Source organism: Zonotrichia leucophrys, chromosome 3 (assembly GCF_028769735.1).
Source record: "Zonotrichia leucophrys gambelii isolate GWCS_2022_RI chromosome 3, RI_Zleu_2.0, whole genome shotgun sequence".
Lineage (NCBI taxonomy): Eukaryota > Metazoa > Chordata > Aves > Passeriformes > Passerellidae > Zonotrichia > Zonotrichia leucophrys.
Window position 1 is genome coordinate 51,464,934 of NC_088172.1, and position 25,394 is coordinate 51,490,327.

Sequence of the window (25,394 nt, forward strand, 5' to 3'; positions counted from 1 at the left end):
CTTGGCTTTTTTCTCCTGTAGCTATGTTGTTATTCCTATATGTTATATATAGCAACAGTACCTACAATTCCATTGGGGAATTAACCCTGCATTGTATTAAATGTGTCCAAGCAATTAGCTCAAAGCTTGTTTGTGTTCCAGGGAACTCATATTTCAGAATGGGGTGCGGAAAGGAAAAAGTTTACAGTTACACTGTCAGGCCCAGCTAGTTCCTCAAACCAGCCAAGGAACAATGGTGAATACTAAACCATCCTCATACCCTGAATTAATATCCTAAAGAATTGGTGTCCATTAAAAACGTCTTGATGCATTTCTTTCTTACTGAAAATTCCTACCCCTACACAAGTGCTTTTGCATGTTGAAGGAATATCTTCAACATAGAAAATCCTTAAAGGAAAGAGAAAGGAATTTCCATCTCTCTATCTCTGGACTTTTGGAGTTCAAAAAGTTTCAGAGAAGGAGGTGATTTGGTATTGTTCTGAGTCAATTTGCTGTGACTGAGGAAATGACGAGAAGGAAACTACTTCCCTGTCTCGGGAACCATGTGGTGTTCCAAGATAAGGCAAGCACTTACTAATTCGAGTCCAGAAGCAGGAAATGTGATACATCCATTTCCTTTCAGGCAAACAACACAGTTCCGTGGCAGCACAAAAGCTTTGCTTCTAGTGCAAAAATCTCAAAATTCAGAAAACTGTTGCTCCTCTGTGGACATACCATTCTGTATTTGCTATTTGGATGTTATGGATAGGAACAGTACTTTTACTCCACTCACATGGCCACCAAAGTTTTGGGGTAAGGATATTGATTTTTTTTTTCCCAGAATATATTCCTAATGTAGATGCAGATGTTTGTTGTGGATTGCCTTAAAATATATCTGTATATACTTTCGAGCTCAATCTTGGATGCAAAGAGTAATGAATAGGTTTTGTATTTCCTACAGTGATAAGACTGTTTTCCAAATGTTTCTTTGACAAAGTTTTATCATGTTTTTAAATGAATGAAGACAGCAGAAGCTGCCAGGGCAAAATTGATTGTTTGTAAAAGTTCATTACTGCAGTCAGTTGAAAAGGTGTCCACCAACTCCAGTCAATAGTCGGACCAGGCAGACATTCTCAACTGCTTAATGGATGTACCTACACAGCAGACATGATCTGTTTCATCTCTTGATGAAAATGGGATAGCAAAGGCTAAATCTGTTTCAACATTTGGCATAAACTCTTCTTCCTCCAGAATAAAAAGTTATTTGTAATTTGTTGTTCTGCCTTATGGTGAGATTTTCCTTATTTTTTCATTTTTTTATATTATACTCAATCTGTATTTCGTTTATTATCTATTACAGCTATTTTCTTTCACCCAAATCTGGGAATAGTTCATAAACTGAAATGTACAGTGTGAGGTGAAAATATATGTTATAATGAAATTCATTCAGGGTAATTAGATTAATTGATTTGATCTTAAAGGATTCCATGGAATTGCTGTGGAAAATCTTTCCCTCCAAAGATTCCTTATGTTGCTTGCTATGTTTAATCTTAACATTTATTAGCAATTAGCTTAGAATTAATTACATATCTGTTTTTCTTTATTGTATTATTGCTATTGAGCAATGATTCCTCCATAAATCTGACCACTATTTAAAACTAAAAAATAATATGCATCAGTGAAATACAATTCCAGTTGCACAGAAGTGCTACTGGAAAAGAGTAGAAAAAAACTATACAAGTGGATGGAAAGAAGTCTTTATTTTTTCTTGTTATGAGGAACAAGAATCTGTTGAATGCCATCTAGGCTTCCTGCAGTCACACATATATTTTCCTACTGAGACACCACGAAAGAATCACTTTATTTTTGTGTATTGGGCTAAAGAGTAGAGTACTGATACTCTTAGAGTAGAGTACGGATATTTATCAGTACTCTAAGAGTATCTAAATAGGAGAGTACTGATATTTATCTTTGATAAACACTTTGATTAACTGTGGAAAAATTAGAGTTATTACTGTTTCTGAGTCTTTTGTCTGGAGGTTGTCTGCTGGACTCTGAAGAACAACAATCATTTTTTTACAGTGAAGATGGATGTAATTCTAAACTGGCTGTTTCTGAATAAAAACTTGCTGCATTTGACAACACAGAGCAGGACACACTGTATCAGACTTATTGCTGAAAGGGCCAGCACCTCCTTTCATCCTCTTTGCTCACCTGGCTGATCTGACATTGTACCCAGCCCTGACCACATCCCATTTGCTGAAGCTCTGACAGCAGATGAACCTCAGAAACTGGATTTTTTGTGAAGAGCTTTCATGGTTCATGAAAGGGAAGATGCCTCTCAGATTTTTCTTACTTTTCTGCTAGATTTTAGAGGAGTAAATATAACTTTCTCTTTATTTCCTGTAGGTACATCATGTATGGTAGACTAGGAAGGGTGACTTTATAGTATATGTTCGAAGATGATGACTGACATAAGCTCACTGTATGGAAACATCACTTAAAACAATAGAAGTGCGTTTCCTGATATCCTAGAGATACATGACTTGAGGTAAAAAAACAAACAAAACCAAACCTACACATAATAGATCTAAATAAAATCTAGTTCTTTATTAAATAAGAATGCAGTACTTTGAACTGATTTTTTAGGACATGGCTTAAAGACTGTTTTCTAAGCCACCCACCATGTAGTACTGTGAATGTTACTACATTACCATGATAAATATCTTCTCCCTGCATGTGTGACTTCTCAGCATCTTCCATGGACTCAGCCAAAGTGTAAACTTCAGCATAGGCACAAAAGTTTGCTGAGAGGGACTAAGCTTGTGAGGAAAAAATCAGTGCTGTAAAAAGAGTCAAAGCAACTGTTCATAATGATATTTAATCTCTTATGATTTTATAAATCATCTTTTGTCTAACAACTGGTTCCCTATGCTGGAAAATATACAGGCATCCTCTTTTCTATAGCTGTCCAGTTTCCAGTGACAACTTCACACAATATCTTCTTAAAAGTGACTCTAAGAATTTTAGAACAATGAACAAACTAAGCTGTCCTCTGCTTGCTTATGTGTGAGCACATATAAGTCATTTTAGTGTTGCTCCAGGCCAGTGCAAGCATGTCTTAAGCAAGCTGTGTAGAGAAAAACAAGATATAAGCACCTCAGTATAAGTCATTCTGTGTGAGTTGTCTAAGAGTCTAAACCCTTTTTCTCATGCAAAGATCTTAAAAAATAATAATATTTTAAAAATCAGTACAAGCTGATTTTGTAAGTTCTGTTTACAATCAGTGACAGACTGGAGAGTTAATAACTGTAATGCTTAGCTGTAGACCTTCCAGGAATTCTTCTTTGAATTCAGATGCCACCATCATCAATCTGCAGTATTTTTGGAATGCTGAATTATGCAGGAGGAAAACAAAGGAAGCAAAAAACATGTTTTGCTGGCCTAAAATCACTTCTGCTAGGAAAAGAAAAATATTAAACTGTTCTTCTGTTTTAAATTAATGAGTTTATGATAGAATTTCTGGCCCTGTCAGCAAATGCCCTCTGTGTAATGTGTCATAAGCAAAAAATTTCGATCCTGACTCTCACTTGGCTAGGGCTTTTTCCTACTACAGATGTTTTGCAAAGTCTTTGTAGTTATCCATGTCTTTTTCAGATAAGTTGTCTGAGCTCCTGCCAGGATGCAGGAGCTCGTTTCTATCAGGTGCCAGCTTCTGTGAAGCTTTGTAGCTGCTGCCCACCTCCTTTGCAGTGGGAATCCATGGTATGGTACTTTGGAAGAGGTAAGAGCAGGAGCACTTAAAGGCAGTCCCTGCTGAACTTCAGCACTGCTGATATCACACTGTAACTGTAGACAGAGAGTCTGGATTATATTTTTTATTACTAGTTTCAAAAGGAGGCTTAATAATAGCTGAGCGAGAAATTCAAGGTTTGATACCCATTCATCAACAAATAATCTCACTTTTTACTGTTTTAATATAGACTTTATTGAGTTCATTTTGATTTATAAGATAACAGTGGGAGCAAAGATGTTTCCACTTAAACCAGGAGTGCATTTCTTGTAATTCCTAAAAGCATTTTCAGTTGCACACAAGTAAATACAATAAATGTCTTCAAGGCAATCCTATTTCTTCAGCATAGATAGCAATATAATTTCAGATCAGGAAATTTAATTTAAATAGTACATTTGATCAATGTGACAGTAGCAGGGAGAAAAAGTGCGAGCAGATTTTAATCAACATTAACTTAGATCCCTAGACCACCCTTCAGTCTAGTTTTACTCCAGTGTCTATTTAAAAATGCAACCTTAACATTTAATAACTTAAAAACATTAGGGACAATTTTTCTTTTCTTGAATCAGAATCCAGGGTGTTATTTGTTTGGTGTGTGGAAATAATGCCATATATCAGCTGGCTTCCAGCATTTTGAGATTGCAAACTGCTTGGCACACACTACAGGCATTATTACTTGGCCTCATAAGCTACAAATGCACCCATGTTTTAAAATATATCAACTTTTGCCTAGTCTCTCCCTCAACCCATTGGTCTTCTCATTAAAATGGGTCTGTTTGTTTGAAAGAAGTCAGACCATGTGCTCTGCTGAAGAGACTGGCATTAGGGATGAGCATATTCTAATGCCTCGTGCTGTGTTTATCATGTTACTGGTGTAGCAATAGTGGTGGTTAAGGCTGTGCATCACTCCCTTTGTGCACTGGAGTAATTCTTGCAAAGGACAGCACTGGCACAATCAGTATCACAGCTGCTGGGCACTGCAAAGTCCAGCCTAGACAGCCATGGGACATGATTCCTTCCTCGCAGGTAGGAAAAGCAGCATTTGTGGTAGCCTATGTGGTGCAGCAGTTAAACCTCTTGGCTTACACCTGGATGTCTGTGGGAGCCCATTTCCAGCAGAGCCACTGGCTGGTCTGCCCTCATTCCCTTTGCTCCTGTTCCCATGCTGTGCACATTTTCCACTCACATTTTAGCAGCACCAAAAAGGCTCTGGGACCTGCCCCAGCTGTCCTGCTGGAGATGTGCACACAGACAGACTGCCGGCTGGAGCCAGCTGTGGAGCACCTGACAGCAGATGTGGCAGTGGGATCTTCTTACAGGCCACTACTGTTCCTATTTTGATGACAGAAAAAGACCAGTGTCTTTGAACCAGAGTGACCCTGAGGGCCTTTATCCTGGCATTGCATTTTATCCTGGCAGAGGACTTCAATAAGCTGACAATGCAACTCCCTTCCTGGCAGAAAGGAGGAAGTAAAGTTGTGACATAGAAACACTTGCAGATGATTTACACGGCTGAAGATTTGTTCTTTGTAGAGAAAACTTTCATGGTTGAACTGGAATAAAGAGGGAGGAAAACACAACAAAATTAGAGCTTTGAATTCAGGTGCTCTATCAACCTCAAGGTCGTATTTCTTGAATTGTTATTATTCTTCAATTCTCTTTTCTCCCTTTTTAAAATCACCCTAGTGTGTGCATTCATTCTTCCTGATATTTTAATTCATGGCAATGAGCCAAAATAGAGCAAGATGACTGCAGACACTGCATTGCCTGAAGTTTTTTCTTACATTTTGTCTCTTTGGTTTTGTCAATTCTCTGTGATTTGGAAAAAAACCCAGTAATTTTAAAAGTGCAGTATTTGGCACTGTATCACACATCATAAGGAATTCAGAGCACAGGGAATAATTTTTTTCCCAGGAGATAGAATCTCTTTCTGTACAGTTTTTGGGTTAGATCACTGATGCCTACAAAAGTTTGGAAATGGGATGTGAAAAAATGAGCTTCTTCCATTTGAAATTATCATACTGGAGTCAGACGACTTCAGATTTTACAGGTTCCTGTGTTGGAAGCAGCCCCGATAGGAGAACAGAGACAGGGAGAGGCAAAATACTTTCTTTCAACCTCATCATACAGCCCATTTGTAGTGTTTTAGGGAATAATTCCTTACAGTGCCTATCCAAAATAATAGCTTTCTCTAAAATAATAGGTACTCTTAGAAAGCAGAGACCTAAAGCAAGGATAGAGCCTTACAACTGGGGACAATAAATGAAAATTGAATTCCAGTTATAATTGATACTGCCAATTTTTAATTTCTTTAACCTTATTGAGTTTTAGCATTTAGTTAAAATGTTATACAAAAACCAGTTATTATTACCCAGTAAGAATAAAAAAGCAAGTCAAATTCATTAATACATGGTGAATGGGAGGGAAAGGAGCAGAACGATCTAAGGAAATGTAATCAGAGGAAGGAATGCACCATATTGATCTGGCGAAGTCAGACATATCTGAAGAAATATATCTGAGTTCTTTGGTCAGGAGCCTGTACTAAAACCTTTCCTGTGTCACAGCCAGCCATATATATATGTAAAATGCAGTCTGCACACTGAGTCTGTAGCTCCCCATCTGGCATACACTGACAATATCTACAGCAACCATTTTCCTGCTCAGATTTCCCAGAGGGCTTTATCAAGTACTGCTTTAGCAAGTCTGCTTAACACTTGAACCCCAGAGTTTGAATTCTACCTCATCAGGGCTACTGATCCACAGCTCAGGACTTACTTGCAGCTTGGGATTTTAGCTCATGGTCTGTGATATTAAGGGGCTCAAATCATTGAGCAGACATTGAGCAGTGTCCATAATGATGGAGTTGATATGAGAGTTAATTGTGTGCAAACAAACCTTTCTTCTGACTCCTCACCTATCTTTTACAATCAAATAAGTAGCTCAGGCTTCCAGATTTGCAATTATAAATTTCCTAGAGTCATAGTTCTTTATTGCTTGCCTAACCTTTCATCTTCTGACTAAAATTTTTCTCCTTTACTCATTCAAGATGGAGCCTTTAAAAAGGCAAAAATTTTACACGACTCAAACTATCTTTCTGTACTCTTATGTCTTCTAATAACAAATAGCAGTTTATCTTGCATTCTTATTTCAAAGCCAAGTATATCTACTGATGGTAGAATAAGACCTTGTTTTGAAGAGTGTAAAATCCAAATGCCTTCCTCATTGTTTTATTCTAGTATCAGTCAGTGGCATGTGAATTTGGGCAACCCCATGGATAAGTAGTCTAACACAAAACAGTAAATAATAAGGAGGGATTTCCTAGTTTAGTCAGAAAACTGTGAGAAATCACTACATGAAATGGCCAGGAAAACTGGCTGAAAAATACAGTCTTGTTTCTTAGCCCAGGAGATGTTGGTCAGATGCACTAATTAGAGCAAAATTTCCTTAAAGTATGTGCAAAATGTGTGCATGGTGTGAGTGTATACTAGAAGGTATAGTGCAAGCAGAAGCAGGGAATGCCTATAGACCTTTGTGTCAGTCTTGTGTGGACAGACCATGTGCTTGGGACTGCAGATTTCCAATTCTGTCAAATAAGACACTTGGAAGCATACCTGGCTTAGTGGATGTATAGCTGTGTTGAGTAAAGGCAATGGTGACATAAAGCCTTCTCACACTCCTCCTATCAGAAATTTTTATCAACTTCAAAATGTATTCAGACTCCTGAGCCAGGGTTCTTAACATGGAGAAAAATACCTTTATTCTTCCCAAATTCACTGAGAAATTGAATTGTCTTATTTTCCTACAGGCAACTTGAACTTAGAACAAGCTGAACTTCCTTAAATATGTTTTTGGAAATAGGCATAATGGAAGACAGGGTTTTGCTTGGGTTTCTGGTAGAGAAGATAGATGGTATCAGGTAGAATGGATAGAATGTTTCAGGTCCCTATTTGAAAATCAGAGATAATTTCCCTGTGCTTCTTCATAAGAATGCTCTCAAGAGAAAAATGATGAGGTAAAATATGACACACGATCAGATAGAAAAACATCTCTAACTTTGCAAAGGTTTCCTGTAAACACTCTGATTATTTCAAGTAGATTATCTGAGAAGCAGATGTACAACACAGATATAAAATATGATGCATTTAAACAATACTATGAAAGACAGTGAGATCTTTATTTTAATGTTTAATCCTTGAAATGTTTCCCTTCTTATTACCAGCTTTAAATCTAGAGTATCCACATATTCTCCTTCCTGCTCCTCAGAAATATTACATGATGCCACAAATTTAATAGTGAAGTTCCAGATTGCTTCACCAGATTGCTTCACCAAATATTTACCTTAAATGAGTAACCTTGTTCATATAGATGAAGAACTATGGCACTGTCCCTGCACACTGAATTTGCAGAAATCAGGGCTATGAAAATCCCATACATCTCAGCAGAGTTTTTAGAATAGGGGCCAGTTTTGCACACACTGGGATGTCGGACAGACCCTGAGAACACAGGTCAACACCAGTAAAATTCAGCTTCACCTATATAAGAACTAAGACAGCCTTCCCCCCACCCCCTCTTAGAAAGGGCTGTAGGATTGTGCATCCTCACAGGCCCAGCAGCATCAGAGTAACTTTGCTGCATGGCTTCCAGAGCTACAGATATTTCAGTTGCTTTCTTTTCCACTTCAGATGAGATACTGATCTGCATGACAATCCTGTGATAGAGATATAGAAAATATCACATAAGTAAATCACTTATCAAGTGATCAAGTAGTGTGAAGCTGATTTAAGTATGCCACATAATTTGAACAGAAAACATGGTTGCCAGAAAACCTCTAGGGCAAATAAGACCCACACACACCACCTTTCCTCTGCTTCAATCTGTTAAGATCTCTACAAAAAAGACTTTATTGCCCTATCTATCAGGTCAATTTCACCAGAAGATCTTCCCCTTTCCACTTCCCCTGGGCTGACTTGGGATGTGTCACAAGGCAGCAGCAGAGCAGCCTGGGCCAGTGACTCAAAGAGGACACAGCAGTCATATAAATAGCGGTGATACTGAGAGCAGTGGCAACAAGGGTGTGGAAGATAAAAGGCAGCATGTGATGGTGAGGCGTTAGCAATGGCAGCAACTGCATTTGAACATCAGCTCTGCAGTGCCAGCATGACAGAAGTGAATCTTATTCTTTTGTAACACTCAAGGTCCCTGGCTCCTCATCTGAAGCCCTCCAGAAATATTTTCATATAAAAAAAGAAATAAATCCATGATCCATTATGTAATTAAAAATGTAGACATTGCTCATCTTCCCCTTCTCATCTTCAAGATATCCCATGTTCCTGTTATCCTCAGCTGTGTTTGGGAAGAGCTGATCTGTATGCAACTTTCCAGTTAGACTTCTCCTTCACATGGCAGTACTGTTTGTTGGAGTGGCCTTGCTTTTTGCTTCAAAAGTCATATACTGTCTTCTGAAGGGCAAGAATTATCAAACTATCCCAAATTTATTATCATTATGTGCATTTTTCTATCAGGTAAAAGATTTGATGAACACACGAAAGTTTTGGCTTCTATTACTGAAGTGAAGGGGACCAAAACAATAGTCAGATATTGAGAAAGTCTGATTGAGAGAGGCTTAGACTGAAAAAGTTAATATGTAAATGCATTCCAAGATCTTATGTGCAAGCCTGTCAGAGAGATAAAAGTAGATACTAATGAGAAACTTATTTTTTTTCTTTGCCCTTATTCTGGCAAGCCCAAAGAAAAGAATATTATTACTGTAGTTGGATGAAAGCAACAAACTATGTCACAAAGAGAAGAAACCTGTCTTATTCTTGCATTCTGTCTATTTGGAGCACGATTTCTTCCTGGTATATAAATTATTCTTTTAAAGTGAGTCTGTCATCCTCAGGCTGTGTTTTGTGGCATCCCATTACTGCTTTTCTGCTTTACCCACCCCACTATGCAGCCACTGATTTATCAAATGCTTTGCCATCTTTAGCAGGAAGGGCACAAACCTAAGGTAGTACAAAGAAAAGGAAAAGGTTTTTCAGAGTATTATTTAAATAATAATCAAACACACAGCATGCATACATTTTAGCAATTACACCTACATTATTGAGTAATTATATGGTGCTTCTTGTTGTTACATGAGCTGCCAGAAGCATCATTCTTTACCCACCACATGCAGAAATCTGGTCTGTAGGCAACAAAGTCTATTTCTTCTTTCAAGCACTACAACAGGAAATGTTTTGGAATGTGAAAGTGTCACCAACCAAAGCAAATTAGGGCTCTGTGCTCTCCCCAGGACAAATGCCCTGAGGCTGCGTGGTCACCTGCTAGAGCCTGAGAGTGTTCATACTCACAATTGCTGGTCGGCACACTGTGGGTGCCATGGTCCTGCCTCAGTTCTTCTTGCAGAACTTATTGAAGGAAAATACTCTGTATTTATACACAATTTCCCATGTTACCATTGTAATTTATTTTAAACAGGAGTTAAAGGAGTTTATAATATTTGTTAAAATCTTTATGAACCATGTGACTGGTTGTGTGTGGTACTACCTCCCTTATACAGAAGATTAATCTGAAGCATGAAGGGGGAATGAAATGTCCAAAATCAAAAAAAGAGAAGCACAAGGCAGCAAAATTCAGGCTCAAGACTGAATCTTTTTCTTACTAAGATTATTTTCATTTAATAGCCATATCCTTTTGGCTGGGAAAAAAAAAAAAAAGGAAATTTTGAACTAGTCAGAAAAGACTATCAACATTTATCAACAATTTAATTTTCCCCTGCTTCACAAGGAGGAAGTTTCACTTATACAAAAAATGTACTTATTCTGATTTTGAAAGGTATTGTTCTTATTGTACTGAAGTTTGCACCAAGCAATCTGAAATTATTTTTCTAACACAATTTATTCCCTTCTACTTGAAGAGGCAGGAAATACAATAATTTGATTTTCACATATTGAAGATGAGACAATCGTATTTTAAGATTTATCTGTTAAATAACCACAACCAAAATTCCATCAACGATACAAATATATAGAGCATTGTTATGAAATAACATCTGGGAAATTTTCAGCAAAATAAATGGGGGAGAGAAAAAAAAGTTTAATATAATATATAAACTTATTTGGGCTCTGACAAATGCTTGCTGAAGGAAAGTGCCATGGCAGTTTCTGTTTCTCACCAGAGGACTCTGCCTTGCTTCTCTGGCACCTTATTTGCAGAAGAAAATTAATTCCCTATTTCAGACATTTGCTTTCACAATCCAGCATCCTAACACACACTTATGACCTGTTTCACCATTTGAGTGACATCTGTTAATTTTAAACATTTTGCTTTTAAAAATTATGCAACATCAATAGCATCTCTCTGTTATCTAGGGCAATGGAAGATCAATCAACCCAGCAAACATGTGGCTTCTGTGGGAAGTGCATAAGTTATGCAGGCACAATATAAACACAGAAGGAAGCTATTGATGGCTCTGTTAATTGGAAACTGTAGGAATCTGAGGGCAAGGAGGACCTGGGGCAGCCTGGTGCAAATACAGCATCTCAGACACCACTGGCTCATGTGAGACAAGCACAACATCCCACTTCATACTGAGTCTCCAGCCTGGATCATTTGTCCTGGGTCAAGAAGAGTTGAATAATAATGATCAGTGATCCATTAATTTAGAAATTATGTCAGCATTTCTTAGCTTGTGGTTGCACAGACTTTTTATGACTGCTGCCTAATTGGATCCCCTAGCCCACACTGATATAGATGTTCATAGAAATATTTGGTGCCCTCTCCCAAACAGACTGATGTTCACCCAGAAAGTACTGGGACAAAGAAAGATCAGGTTTTGAACCTCAGGTAAGTAACTGAAGAGTACAGTACTATCACATATAAACACACTTCTGTGTTCTCAAAATGCTCACTATTACGCCTGTTTCCAGAGGAAGACATGTATCAGGAGATTTTTTTTTTTTATTTCTGGTTGTAGGTCAGGTATTACTGTAGTGAAAAAAAAATACAGGTCACTATTCATGGTCCTTGAATACTTGTTTATTGAATACTTTAGAAAAGTATTCAGCAAAGTTCACAAACAGCTCTTCCTTCCATTTTTTGACTTCGTATATCTTTTTAAATTTTCACCTGAAGAAGGTCCTTGTTTTAGCAATTTCAAAAAATAATGAGATTGTAAATAGAGCAGTAAGCAGTATTTCCAATAATGTCTATTTTTGAACAGATAATGCAGAAGTCAGCTGTCTGCAGAACACACTGTGGAAGTATTTCAAAGGCAGTATGTTATGAGTGAGAGAGGACTCTTTTGGAGAAACTTCACAATTTTGAGCCTCAGTAGATTTGCTTCAGCTTCTGCCAAGACACCATGCTGCACATGTTTCATTAATTTTATATATGCTAATCATAAAATCATAGAATGGTTTGAATTGGTAAAATCATAGAATGGTTTGGATTGGAAGTGAATTTCAAGATCATCTAATTCCATCTTATCTACCATAGGAAGGGTTACCTTCCAATACCTTACGAATGCATTATGTGCATTCAAAAGGGAGATTAAGAGCTATGGAACTGTAAAGGGGAGATTGCTCCTCTCCTGGGAAACAGATGAGCAGGTTGCAGGGGGGGAGGGAGAGAGATTGCAGTGCCAAAAGCAAGGAGCAGAAACAAGGTCTTGCTTCTCAGGTGACAGAAAGGGACTCTTGAGCTCAGAGGGACATGAGCAGAGCTTTCAGCACTACTGCAAGCCCTGCCTTGGGAGCCACTGTGTATAGGATGCACAGGGAAGGCTGAAATGTCACCCTTCTTTCCTAGTGTAGCTAGTGTCTCCAGGCACTCAGAGTGTGCCTTCTCACTCTGAATCTTTTGAAATATTCTTCTCTATATTCTTCTAAGGCTTGGGCTTCCAGTATACTTCCGGGCTTTTGTGGGTTCTTAAAGTAATAACAAGCTTCACCTGAAGCTGTGTCTGGGTAAGGCACTGACTACAGAATTACTGTGGTGGGACTGAGGATGTTTTCTATATATTCCTCACATTCTTCCCAATAACCCCTTAAAATCCTTGTGTAACATTCCACCTCTGAATGTCTTCTTTTTTCTTAAATCTAGGCTATATATTTCAGTATTTCATCCTTAATTTTCAAAGTTTTAGAAAATTCTAAAGGTTGATTGATTTTAAGGTCTGTTCATATATGAGATTACTTATTCCCCTGTGTAAATTATTTTAATCAATTAAGTAATAAGTCTAATGTCATATTGTTCTGTGTCAGACTGTGATTTAATGTTTGATTTAGGTTTATGCAGAGGCCATACAGCTTAGCTGTGCTTTTGTGAAGTGGGCAAGAATGTCTGGCCAGAGGATTGCTCGCTGCATATGCAGAAATGATCAAACTCTATTACTGCTTTTGTTATGCATTAGGAATCACAATGAAACCACATAGTAACAAAGTATGCCTGAAGGAATCTTTGCCTTGTTTTACACAGTTGTGCCAGAGGCATTAAATTAAACATGCTGACATCTCTATCTTAGATGTTTCCTTCTGATTTTTGCAATTACTCTTTATTTGTCATTCCAGTAAAAATCTACTGCCAGTAATATCAAGGGAACATCATTAATTCTGAGTTGGTTTGTGGGATATTGAGATGGCATATTCCACTCCTCTGGCTTTTTATCAGAATGAATTATATTAGTAACCAAAGCAAATGTACTCTGGTCCATGAAGATCATTCTGGATATCACTGTGGATGTCAAGAAATATGAATTTAAGAATAGACTTAGCCTTATGCTCCTTCATGATCACAGATATTTGCATCAAGGTACTAAACTGTGCAAGCTTTACATCTTTAAACTTCTGAACACTTTTGCTGTGCCTTGGTTTACTTCACTTTCGAAGCCTCTGCAAAATGCTAGTCCTAAGTGTTTATGGTGATGCAATTCCGAACTTTTCTGGTTTTTGAGGTACTAAGAACATCTCTGTAATCTTCCACTGGAATGTTTTTCGATAGCTTTCTTCTGGCTCCCTGTTTTACCGGAATGAAGGTGGTTTCCGTATAGTTTTGATTTCCAGCGGCAGTTTCCAGCAGAGGGCAATCTTGTTCCTGGATAGTTCCTCATTTGTGAAGTTAACCCTCTGATGAACAACCAGCCCCTCTGCATTTCAAAGGGAGCATTAATCCAAAAGCACGGACTACCTTTTTTTTTTAAAACTTGTTATTTAATTAATCATTTTTCTCATGCTTCTGGAGCCCGTTTGCTTACTTGATCGATGAAAATCTTAGAAACTTCACAGTTATGTCAGTGTGGACCTTGAGCTGTCATTTATTCTACCTTCTGTTTTCAAGACAGGATTAACAGGATTGACTGATGTTGCTTTTTAAAATCTTTACTGGGGGTAGATGCACTGCATGCCTGGATTATCTATGCTAGTTCTTACCTGTTCTCATAGGTAGAAACAGATTTTTAATTTCCTTTGCTTTATTTTAAACTCAGCACTTCTTATTTTATCTGCTGTGGGGATAAAAAAGCCTGTTATTAAGTGAAGTGGGAGAATTACTCCGTTTCTGTAGAAAATAATCTTGCAGTAGCACAGGCTGAATAAAACATCCCTTTAGCAAGTTTGTATCTGAATGCACAGCTCTGGTATTTCTGGCAGCAACTCTATCTCACTTATTAGTTCTTATGCCTGCGCAGTCTGGTTTTCTTTCAACTAATTTTCCTCTACAGATTCTGTTTTCTGGACATCACAACTACCTGAACCTATTTGTGCTGCAGCCTGTCCCTCAGTCATCTTACAAGAGTCATGTGTGAAGTTTTCTGAAGTTTTGCCATGACTAAGATCACAGCTGGCTGATATTACGCAGCAATTGATTCATCCACCCAACTGAATCATGGGCTGCCTACAAATGATTAATGAGAGGCTGTTTTGGTAACACAATTAGTGGCAATTGGGAAGATAGCAATATAAACACTTGTCAGATATAAAGAAATTGCTTTCTTGAGCTCAGCGTGACAACAGTAGCACAGGAGCTGGCTACTGATACTAGCCCCAGCTTTAAAATTATTTCTTGGAGCTGGTAGAACCAGCATAAAAGATCAAGTATTGCTAATCACTTCAAGCCTTCTGCGGTGCGAAGAAGTGGTGGCTCTTTGGGCCCCAGGTGTACTTCATTTCCAGACTTGCTACCACCTGGGATGCATGAGGATGAGTAGCTGTGGCCTGTCCAGATTAGAGACGTACATTTGCTATTGTTGAGGAATCCATTCAGTGCAGGTAGCTCGGGGTGCAGATGCAGGCTGTGCTCTGGGGGGCAGGAGGCTGAGCCCAAGGCAGGAGCCCGTGCATTAAAAAGGGCCCAGGGACCTGTGGCCCTGCCACGGGATCGAACTCTTCTTGGACTCTTGGAGACAGTAGGAGCCTGGCACCCCAGATTTCCCTACCCTTAGACTATGAGGGCATAAAAGTCTAGAGGTTCCTTTGTTCTGGGTCCCTTCTTGGAGGCTAAAGCTGTTACTTTGTTATTTAGTTATTGCACCATGATTAAATGATTTTTAGAATCTAGAGTTCTGAGACTCCGCTGTGGGACACCAGGGGTTGAGCTGGTAAGGAGAGCTGGCCTGACTGTGGGGTCAGAGGGTGTAGCTGTGAAAGGGCTTCTGTCCCAGCTCTGGTGGTGTGAGTGTGACTGCCCGAATGGCTCCTGGCTGCTCAGACAGGGAGGTGTCTTTAGCACTGGAGCTGTTAGGAAGTTGCTGTGAGTTTGTTCAAACTCTGATGAACCCTGGCTGCTCCAGTCTGGCTTTGCACAGAAGAGACCGTGCTATGATCCTCTGCTTATGACAGCTGAGCCTCGCTTGAAACCTGAGACTCCTCAAAAATAGTGTCTGAACCATAGATACTATCAGGTTAACAGCTTTGTAATATGTGGAATGCAATTCATGCTTTAGTACACTAGCTGGTGCTCTATACTAAGCTGAGCAATGGATGAGTGAGGGATGAATTCCCCTCCTGGTTTGCATGTGTTTTGTACCTGCTTTTGTCACCGAGCTTTCATTTTGGGAAAGATCATCTTGGTAAAAGCAAGGCTGAGCTGATTTTTTCATGTTTGAAATCAAGCCCTCTACTAGTTACCAAGACTTTTCAGCTTTAGGGCAAGGCAAGCTGAAGTTGCTGGTGCAAATGTGTGTGCATGTAGGGAGAGGAATGCTTACCAACTTAAACAAGTTTTGAGGAACTGGCATATGACATCACATAAAGGAGAGAGAGCTAGCAAGAAGAGTCTTTTCCATTTCTCTTTCTCCTGTCTTCCTCCACCCTACCCTGGTTCATGCTCTGAGATGCTCTCATTTACATGATTTTACATGATTTTACATGATTTTACATGATTTTACATGATTTTACAAGATTTTGAAAGGTACTACTCTCTCACTATGGCCAGCTGTAAGGTTTTCCAAAGTATATATTTGTCAGCATGGGGGAAGGAAGATCCTGTGCCCACCTTAATTTTACACCTTGGGGAACTTACCATAAGGGTGTAGGAAATATACAGCTCCCAAGGATTTCCTGAGGTCAAGGAACAAACTCCTGTCGCAGATCAGCTCATTGCAGCCAGAGCTGAAGGCAAGAGAGAGATTCCGTGGGAAAATGAATCCCCAACACAAATGTCTTTTTAATTCAAAGGGATGTCTGATGTGAAAATGAAACTCACAGAATTAAAAAGTTGTCCTGGTATGTCTGCAAGAATCCTGCAAGCCTACATGATAGAAGTAGGATATTCTATCACAAAAATCAAATCTATTTTATGAGACACTGAAATAGGTAGGCATTGTGTTACTATTTTTCGGTGAGGTAAACCCAAAGGGAGGAAGAAGAGAACACAGTACACTTCTGACAAGACTTACTGATTGGTACGAGCCACCTTTGGTTGACTGTGCTTCAGATGTCCAGGCCAGATGGGAAGAAATTTTCAGGGGCCAATACTGGGAAAAATATCTTATCAGCCAGTCTGTCATCACATGTTACTGTGTCTAAATTGTGTCTAAATTTCTCCAGTGTGGATTCTGTCAGGAGATAAACACTTGCCAGAAGTTATTGATTTGATAGGATATATGCTATCCCTTAATATATATAGTTCATGGAAAGATATGAAATTTTTAAAGAAAGCTTCAATGACCAAGAAAAAGTTTTGCACAGCAGATGCAATAATCCCCTGCACAAACCTGTAATACCACATTTCCATAACACTGCGTGCAGAAACTAGAGATGAAGAAACAGAGAAACTTCAGAAGAATTGCCTCATCTGGATAGATGTTGGGCTGACAAATGTGCTGACTCAATGTTCAGATCTGGGGGTAACATTTAGAAGTTATGGATGTTACTGTGAGTTCTGAAATCCCACCTTTTTTGTACGGTCATTTGCCAGTCCCACAGATAGAAAAGTGGCTAAGATATCCAATTGCTTTTTTACCTTAGCCTTTCGTTTCTGACTTTGTACCTCAAAGTCTGTCCTGCATTGTTGTTAAAAGCCTTTGTTCTTCACCTCAGCTGGTGTTACAGGTGAGAGTGGAGAATTGACTGAGGTGAGCTATCAAATCTTTTCCATTGTGGCATAATCAAATAAGGCAGGCAGTATGAGCAGCCTGAGAAACATACAGATCAAAAGATATTTAGGGGACTGGGCCCTGGGTAGTTGTTGTTATTATCAGCATCCCTAACTTTTCCCCAGATCTTTCTTTTTGCTTTTTTCCTTAAAAGCAGAGGACAGAACGGCAGACACAGCTCTCAGGAAACCGTGAGTTATTACAATGGCCCCTTGGGAGACACTTTGTATCGGTGTCATCCTGACTCCCCCGAAGGCTAGCTCTGCTCCGGCGCTGCCCAGATTAAGGAAGAGAAAAACAATTTGGTGAGGGCCAGCTGTTCCACTCAAAATCCCAGGTGCAGCAAGTCCCACTCTACCTTTGATCTTTTTCTCTGTTTGATAATATTTTCTTCGATGTACCTCAGGGCTGTGATTGTTGGACATTCTAAAGAGGAAATCAATGGGCATAGATTTACAATTCTACAATATAAGGTTTTAGAACGGAATTACATTTCTGTGAAATTCATCCTCTGCAGGGAGTAAGCAAAGAACGAGTTTTGCCCAATAGTGACCCACAGTTCCAACTGAATTTAGTGAGATTTTGGGAAGAGAAAAAATGAAATGTCTGTAACCAATGGGTCTAGTGATATTTCTGTAATAAGAACCAAGGGTGTTAAATGTAGGTACAAAGGGAAAAGAGAGCATATGGAGTCCTGACAACTGAAATAGTCAGTGTAAACCCAGCTGTGCTTCATCAGGGAATAATTTGACCCTCGATTTTTCCATCATATATGGAGATGGAGAAATAAAAGGACTAAACAAGTTAAAGAAAATGACGCCATCATCCAAAGGGATAATTGTCTGTGCTGTACCTCCAGCACAGGGGAACAGCACGTGGGAAGGACTGAAGAGCTGCACTCAATACTTTTGTCAATTCCCTTATCTGCTTTTAACAGTGTGAAATTCTGGTTAGATTGTGCAGGTGGTACAAATCATGACTCAAGAGATACAGGAACAAATCCTCACCATGGTGCAACCCCAGAGCCAGGTACACTTGTGCTGCTTGCTGTGTTTCTGCTTACACTGGTGGCTGCTGAACCCCATGGAGATCTCCTTTGCCAGCTGAGAGCCCAAAGAGTTGCAGGGATATCCAGTGGCAGCACAGAGCCCTGTGCCTGGGGAATTCCTTGGCAGCTTCAAATATAACCCAAGTAGCATTTGAGCTGAAGTGCAGAAGAAATGAGCACAAGAAAGGATTATTTCTTGCTCTGCTTTCCCATAGCCACGCAGGACAGCAGTAGTGCGTGGGAAGTGCTGTCTTCAGGACTCCCCCTGGGGTTTATTCAACTGGAGGTCACCAAGTCCTGGCTCTCCCTTCCCACCTTTGGGAGTATGAGTAGGATCTTGCAGTAACATAATGTATTCAATCTATTAAAATGGTATAATAAGCTATTCCTGACCAAAAGGAGCACAGTAAGTCCTGCTGTGTCTCTAAAGATGTTTTATAAAGGGCAGAATCACACTGAGCTTGTAAGAAGAAGGCTGCTGATAAGTGATCTGATCTGAAGCCAAGAGTTGTAGAGCAGGATGCTGCCTGTGGGCTCTTGCTGAAAGCAGACAGGGCAGTCACCCTTTGTCTTTAGTGTGTCCAGTCAAAAGTTTTTGAGTTGTAGAAATGAGAGCTTAAAGAAAATTTGTCTTTTAGGGTCAAGACTGATCTGTCTTGGAATGAAAGGACACCAAAGTGCTCCTGAGAGGGAGCAGTCCCCTGCAACAATATGCAATGCATTATCCTTGCCAGTCTTCATTTGGAAAGGATAATGTTATGAGCCTACCTGAAAGCAGAGGTTACAGGCCAGGAACAGTAGGATTGTGAGCCTTCCAAGTATGAATCACAGCACGAGCAATTTTTCCCTGAAGGGAGAAGAGTAAGAAGGTAGATAAGGAAGATAATAATGACTGCTTCCTAAAGTGCAATTAACCAATAAATATGTACATTTCTTGTACTGGAAGCAAAGATAATGTTTCTTTCCCCTTTCCTGAAGTGTCTTGTCCTAAGCTAAGAGCTGACTTGAAAAAATCTGTTCCAGGGTGCCAGTACTGAGGTGCCTCTGTCTGCAAGTCAGTCCTGCCTGGCACCTCTCCTCCCTCTTCATGGTGTGCTGGCTGCTCTCCATAGGCATCACTCAGGCTGCTTACTCTCCTTGCATCCTCAGCGCCTGCTTTGGCCAAGTTCCACAACTCAGATGCACTGTCATTATTATAGGGCTTGGGAATGACTGTACAGCACCATAAATTCAGGGGAAACTCTTTAGTGGCTGCTAGAAAATTCTGAGCCTAGTCTCAGCTCACATTTTCTGGCCTATAATGTGTGCATCCCAGTCCTGGAGTTAATACCTTCTGTCTGGCACAGTGTTATTTGGCCTGCTGTTCAGTATGCTCTAGGAGTTACTCACCTTCCTCTATCTAATGAACACATTTTGCTTTCTCACAAAAATGCTTCACAAATATGAAAGAACAGTACAGACAGAACAAACATGTTTCAAGGTGTCCCATGGACATTTTTTTGCTTATCCCGTCTTTGCTCTACCAGTTGTCAACATAGTGTTCCTTCTTGTTTTAGATCCAAGCCCTTCTTGAATTTTGAGAGGGTCTATAAAGGTTTTGCATTTATTTCAGCCTTATCCAGGATTACAAGTATATCTCTGGACTTTTTACAACAGCAATAATGCTGGTGCTCAGTTGCAAACCGAGTGAAGTTTTCTGAAGTAACTGTCCTCTTCTTAGAAATATACAAAGAAAAAGCACATCTCTCCATCCTGTGAGACTGTGTGCAAAACAATCCTAGCCATCAGTTTTGTTTTTCTGTTTGCTTTTTTTCAGATCCTGTAGGCCTTGAAAACATTTCTAAAAGAGCTAGAAATTTACTTTTCTTAATGGCATATTAATCCATCATTAAATTGTTCATTGGGGATAGGAAATATTAAAGAGACTTAGTATTACAAATGGCTATCTCTGGCCAAAATTATTTAGGATGTAGTCATTTACATTAATTACTGTGAGAATTTAAACTATCTGTTGCTCAGCAGTAAAAGGCTAGGAAGTGTTCTCATGTTGTAATAAATACAGAGCTTACTCCAGTAAGAGCATGGCAGAGGGTACATCGCTGTCTTAATAGGTGAGTTTGCAAACACGTACACACAGAACATAAAGGTCTATGACAGAAGGACCAGTCTGCATAAATCCACACCTCCTATTGCCCAGAGAAGGAAATACTTGGCAGTTTTATAACACTTGGAGCTGGTGAGTGGCTGATTCTGGGAAAGGCTGAAGACTTTCCTTGCCTTGGTGCAGAAACTGATATTAAATATACGTTATTTTCTGGACGTTGTTGAATTATGCAAATTAAACAAGCAACCAAAAAAAACCAAAAAAAACCCCAACAACACCAAAACAACCCCCAAACCAAACCAAAACACTGAAACCACCACAACAACCCCCAAAACCCCACAAAACACCAAAATACTGTGTAGTAAGAGCACCCTCAACTGTTGTGTTTGTGTTGTGAAGTTCATGTGTTACTAAGACCTAAGGGCCATTTCATCTTTTAAGGAGGTTGACGTTTTAAATTAATTGTCTTGCAGGAATATCGTTTAGAGTTACTTCATTAACTTTGACATTAATTTTTGCTGTATTTCAGAGCAGATAACAATAGCCTTCACAGTGTCCATGGTGATTGGACTGGTGATTGGAGGGATCATCTGGGCATTTTTCACCTGCCTGTCCCGTCGCAGAGCCAGTGCCCACATCTCCCAGGGGAGCCCCTCATCCTTCAGCCGTCGGTCCAGACCCTCCTCCCACGGCCACACTGCCGGCAGGACTGGATTTTACCGCAACAGCAGCTGTGAACGTCGGAGCAACCTCAGCCTGGCCAGCCTCACCTTCCAGCGGCAAGCCTCCTTGGAGCAGGCCAACTCCTTCCCCAGGAAGTCCAGCTTCCGTGCATCCACCTTCCACCCTTTTCTGCAGTGTCCTCCCCTGCCCGTGGAGACGAACAGTCAGCTGATCACCCTCACTCCCACAAACACCACCACAACCCTTGTGGCAAGCACCACCAACAGCTTGAGCCGACCTGAATTCCACTGGTCTAACAACAACCTCCGCATCTGCCACTCCACGCAAACCCCACCTCCCGCCTATGAAACCATCATAAAAGCTTTCCCAGAATCCTGAGCTTCGTCCTTGCTGCAAACACGCATGTGCATCTTAGGAGGAACCTCAATTATCTCAACAATTTTCTGTGCATGATGAAGATCTCCAAGAAGTCTCTGTCTGCAGCTTCAGAGGGGACATACTTTGCCAAGAGGCACTGAGAAGTGATTTTTTATGGATTTTATTACATCCCACTGCCTGAGAGATCACTTGTCTGTGCACTGCTGGCTTTTATTTACTGCTCTGCTGTATGCTTGCATATTTATAGTGTTGTATCTTTAATTGCAGCCATGGTCTCTTTATTTTAGAGGGAAAAATGCTGCCGCATAAAAACAAAATAATTTCTTGAAGAAACATGATACTAGAAATTATGATATACACAGCACATCAATGCAAATGTCACTGTTCCTTTTTTTGTTTTAAGAAGTTTTGATTTCACATGTTTTTGTTACATTTTCAGAGAGTACCTCCTGTTACACACTTTCTTGCCATAACCCCAGAGGAGCTTCAGTTTGAGGGACTTAGATGCAGACCTCATAGAGGATGCAGGCCTGGCTGCTGTAGACATCCTGCTCTGTTGATTGCAAAGATCTGCTCTGAAAAGACTCCATATTGGGGATGCTTGTTTCAAATTCCCCACAGTGTGGGAAAAAAGTTGTGAAGTATATATAGCTTCATGAACAAATTTTGAACATACTAAATGCATGATAACAATTATAAAGGCTTTACTGTCAGCAGCCAGCAGAACAGGTAGTCATGTTTTAATACCCACTGAGGCTGTATGGGCAGAGCTCTTTGTGTTTCATTTTTCTAGCTCTGGCTATCCAGATAAGCAGTATGAATGACAACTATTTTTTAATTAAGTTTCATGATTTCCTATGGGATTAGTCATTTCCTTATTTCAAATGTTTTTTCTCAAATTGTACCAACGTTTAATTCTTTCTTTTATTCACTGAAATCTTGTCTTTCACTAAAACAAGATTTTAGACATCTGTGGCTGAATACAGGGATTGTATAATGAATTGGGACATGAAGATAAAGATTAAGTATTTAGTTGAGCCTTACATGAATTCTTGACTTTTATATGTGTGTCATGTCAAGCTAAACCCTGGCTTAGTGGAGACTAATTGCAGTGATATGACAAATGTTCAGGATTTGGAAATAACAGACAAATGGGACCCAAATTAAGTCTTATTGTATCAGTTTCCTGTTAAATTTTTCATGTTCAAATTAAGGGTAAAGAATTTCCACAAGTAGAGGAGCTGTCCACACTCCACATTGCAAATATGCTTGCTGTTTCTGAAAGGCTTGGGCAATACCGGCCTCAGGACTCCTGATTCTGAGGGGGCTTCTGCAGGGAGAACAAGTTCTTGTCTCTCTTCTGGGAGAGACAAAGATTCAGCAGCTTTTGTGAATGGGCAAAATGCTTAACATCTCCCAGATTTTCCAGGCTTTTGGAGACTGGCAGCATGCATCCCTTTGCTGAGGTAACATCACCTGGGATACTCTAGCAGTGATCTCTGATCCACAGTATTCCAGCCCAAGATCCACCCATTCACAAATAATGCTAAAAACATTGAGCTTACAAGCAATATTTACTGTAAACAACAAGTATTCCTTATTGTTAAGGCAAATTATTTTGCATACTATTTACTGTCTGGATTTCATTGTTTTATTTTTAGTGTGCAGCACATCTGGAGACATGTATGTCATTGCTAGAAGAACAACCATTTACAGAGTTTACAGAGCATTTCACTATGGGCACTATGGTTCTAGCACACCCAGAACTTGCTGATAAGATTGCAACACTGCATTTGGCTGATCACAGGTTACAGACTCAAAATAACAATTCTCTGAAGAAAGAAAGAAAGTTATGCTTTTTCATTCATTAATAATTTTTTTTACATTTTGAATTTTTCTGAGTCTATGAATTTCTTTGCATGCAAAAAAATGTTCAAAGTATCCTTCCTATAGAATAGGTGATGCAGCCTATTCTAACCTGCCTACAAAAAGTAGAATTCAAGAATGCTCCCTTTGTTTAGTGGGTTTTATGGACTGTGGAAGGGACAACTTACTCTACCAGCTCTGTACCCAGCGTGCACCCAGCTGGCCAAAACTGCTTGTTCCTTGAGAGTGAAATCATTTTAGATGAGTAAATTTTTACTTCTGGATTGTAAGTGCACGTTACATTACAGTAGAACTTTCCACAGCACAATTATTACACAATTATTACTTGTATTATACTGTATTTAGTAAACATTGTAAAGAGGGAAGCTTAAATGCACTGTACTTTTTTTCCTCCTGAAATCTGCACTGGATATTGAAACATTTCTTATGTGCCCTGAATTAGGGAGACTAAAAAACCACGTTTGGTGCATAGCCAATATGACTGTCAGAAGCCTAAAACTTGTTTTCACATCTGAAAGAAATGTTTTGCAAGCATTCAGGAAGCTTCAGAATGTGGAATAAAGTTAGATCCTATAATCTCAAGCTCATGTTTTTTCTTAATGATGAATATGGTGATTTGCATAAAAGATCCTTTAAAAGGAAGAGTATTATCTTTAATTATGCAAGGTGATACAGTTAGAAATGTGAATGAGGACTCTCTCCTTCCTTTGCTTCTGTGGGAGCAAAAACTGAAGATGTTATTTGAAGTCAGGGTCAGAATTTACCCTGTGAGGACAGCTTCAAAGGATTACAAGTGAGAAGGTCTCTCACAAATAACAGTGCTTACAGGTTTTAAATCCACTGCTTTTTAAGTACTTCAGCTTCAATTCACATTGTGTTTGAGCAAATGCTTGCTTTAAGCGAAAGGGCAATCACTATAAGGTTCATGCTTAAATGGACTCATGCACATTTTATTGCATTAGGACCAAAGCACACTGCACAGGACCAGCCTCCAAATTAGCACTCAGATTCAGGAATCATTGTGTTTGATAAGCAAAAAATATTATATTTGCTTGATGAAATAATCTTTTATTTCAATTTAAAATACTAGAAAGAGGAGCTGAATTAAAACAGCATGTTACGGCAGATTTCAAGATTTCAGAGCATTCACAAGCATTAATTGAACTTGACAATTATTTTGCGTGTAATACAAATAAAATGGTGCTACCAGAATCACATAGGGACTGATAGGCATAACTTTGATCAACATCCAGATATCCTGACACCTTGTTCTGAGTAAGTAGAACTACTTATTCTCTTCATGAAGAGAAATGCTATCCTGTTATTGTCCATGTCCACAAAAAGTCACTCCAGTTATGAGTTCATACAGAAGGCAGGACTTGACAGCTCTTTGTCAGAGAATGTTTATGTTCTACCTTATTTACAAAAGTTGCTCATGCTATATTCCTTGACCTTGCATCACTGAAGAGCTGCTGACCACCTCTTTGGACAGCTGCTGATGACCATACTGTAACACACTGAACATGCAGTATTCTTGCCAAATCACATTTTAAAGTTAATTTGTAATTTATCATGAAGCTTTTGAGTCATCTCAAAATCCATTCTTAAGTATAAACTGAAAACTATGCTCACTGGAAATGCCGTCTCAGAGGTGAAATGACACATGCCAGATCCCTGACCTATAAGCATTTGATAAAATTAGGTGATGTCTATGATGCAGTACAGCTTCTGGAACAAAAAAAAAGAGAAAGAAAACACTAATTGGAAATTTACCTCTGCCAAGTCCAGAGCAGACTAAAGAAGAAGGCATTGATATAACTTCAAAATACTGGGATCAATATTTTAGAAACTACACTTACAAAGTCTTAAAACTCAAGGAAAATATCTGTACCTTTTTGTATTCATTTTGGTCTCTAAATAAAAGTGA

The 25,394-nt window shown here is 39.3% G+C and overlaps 1 protein-coding gene across 1 annotated transcript; it reads left to right on the forward strand.

Moving 5' to 3' along the window:
• Positions 1-542: 542 nt before the first annotated feature.
• MYCT1 (MYC target 1) lies at positions 543-25,394 on the forward strand. The gene is made up of 2 exons (XM_064708185.1): positions 543-792; positions 21,048-25,394. The coding sequence occupies exons 1-2, from the start codon at positions 543-545 to the stop codon at positions 21,578-21,580; spliced, it is 783 nt and encodes a 260-aa protein (XP_064564255.1). The 3' UTR covers positions 21,581-25,394.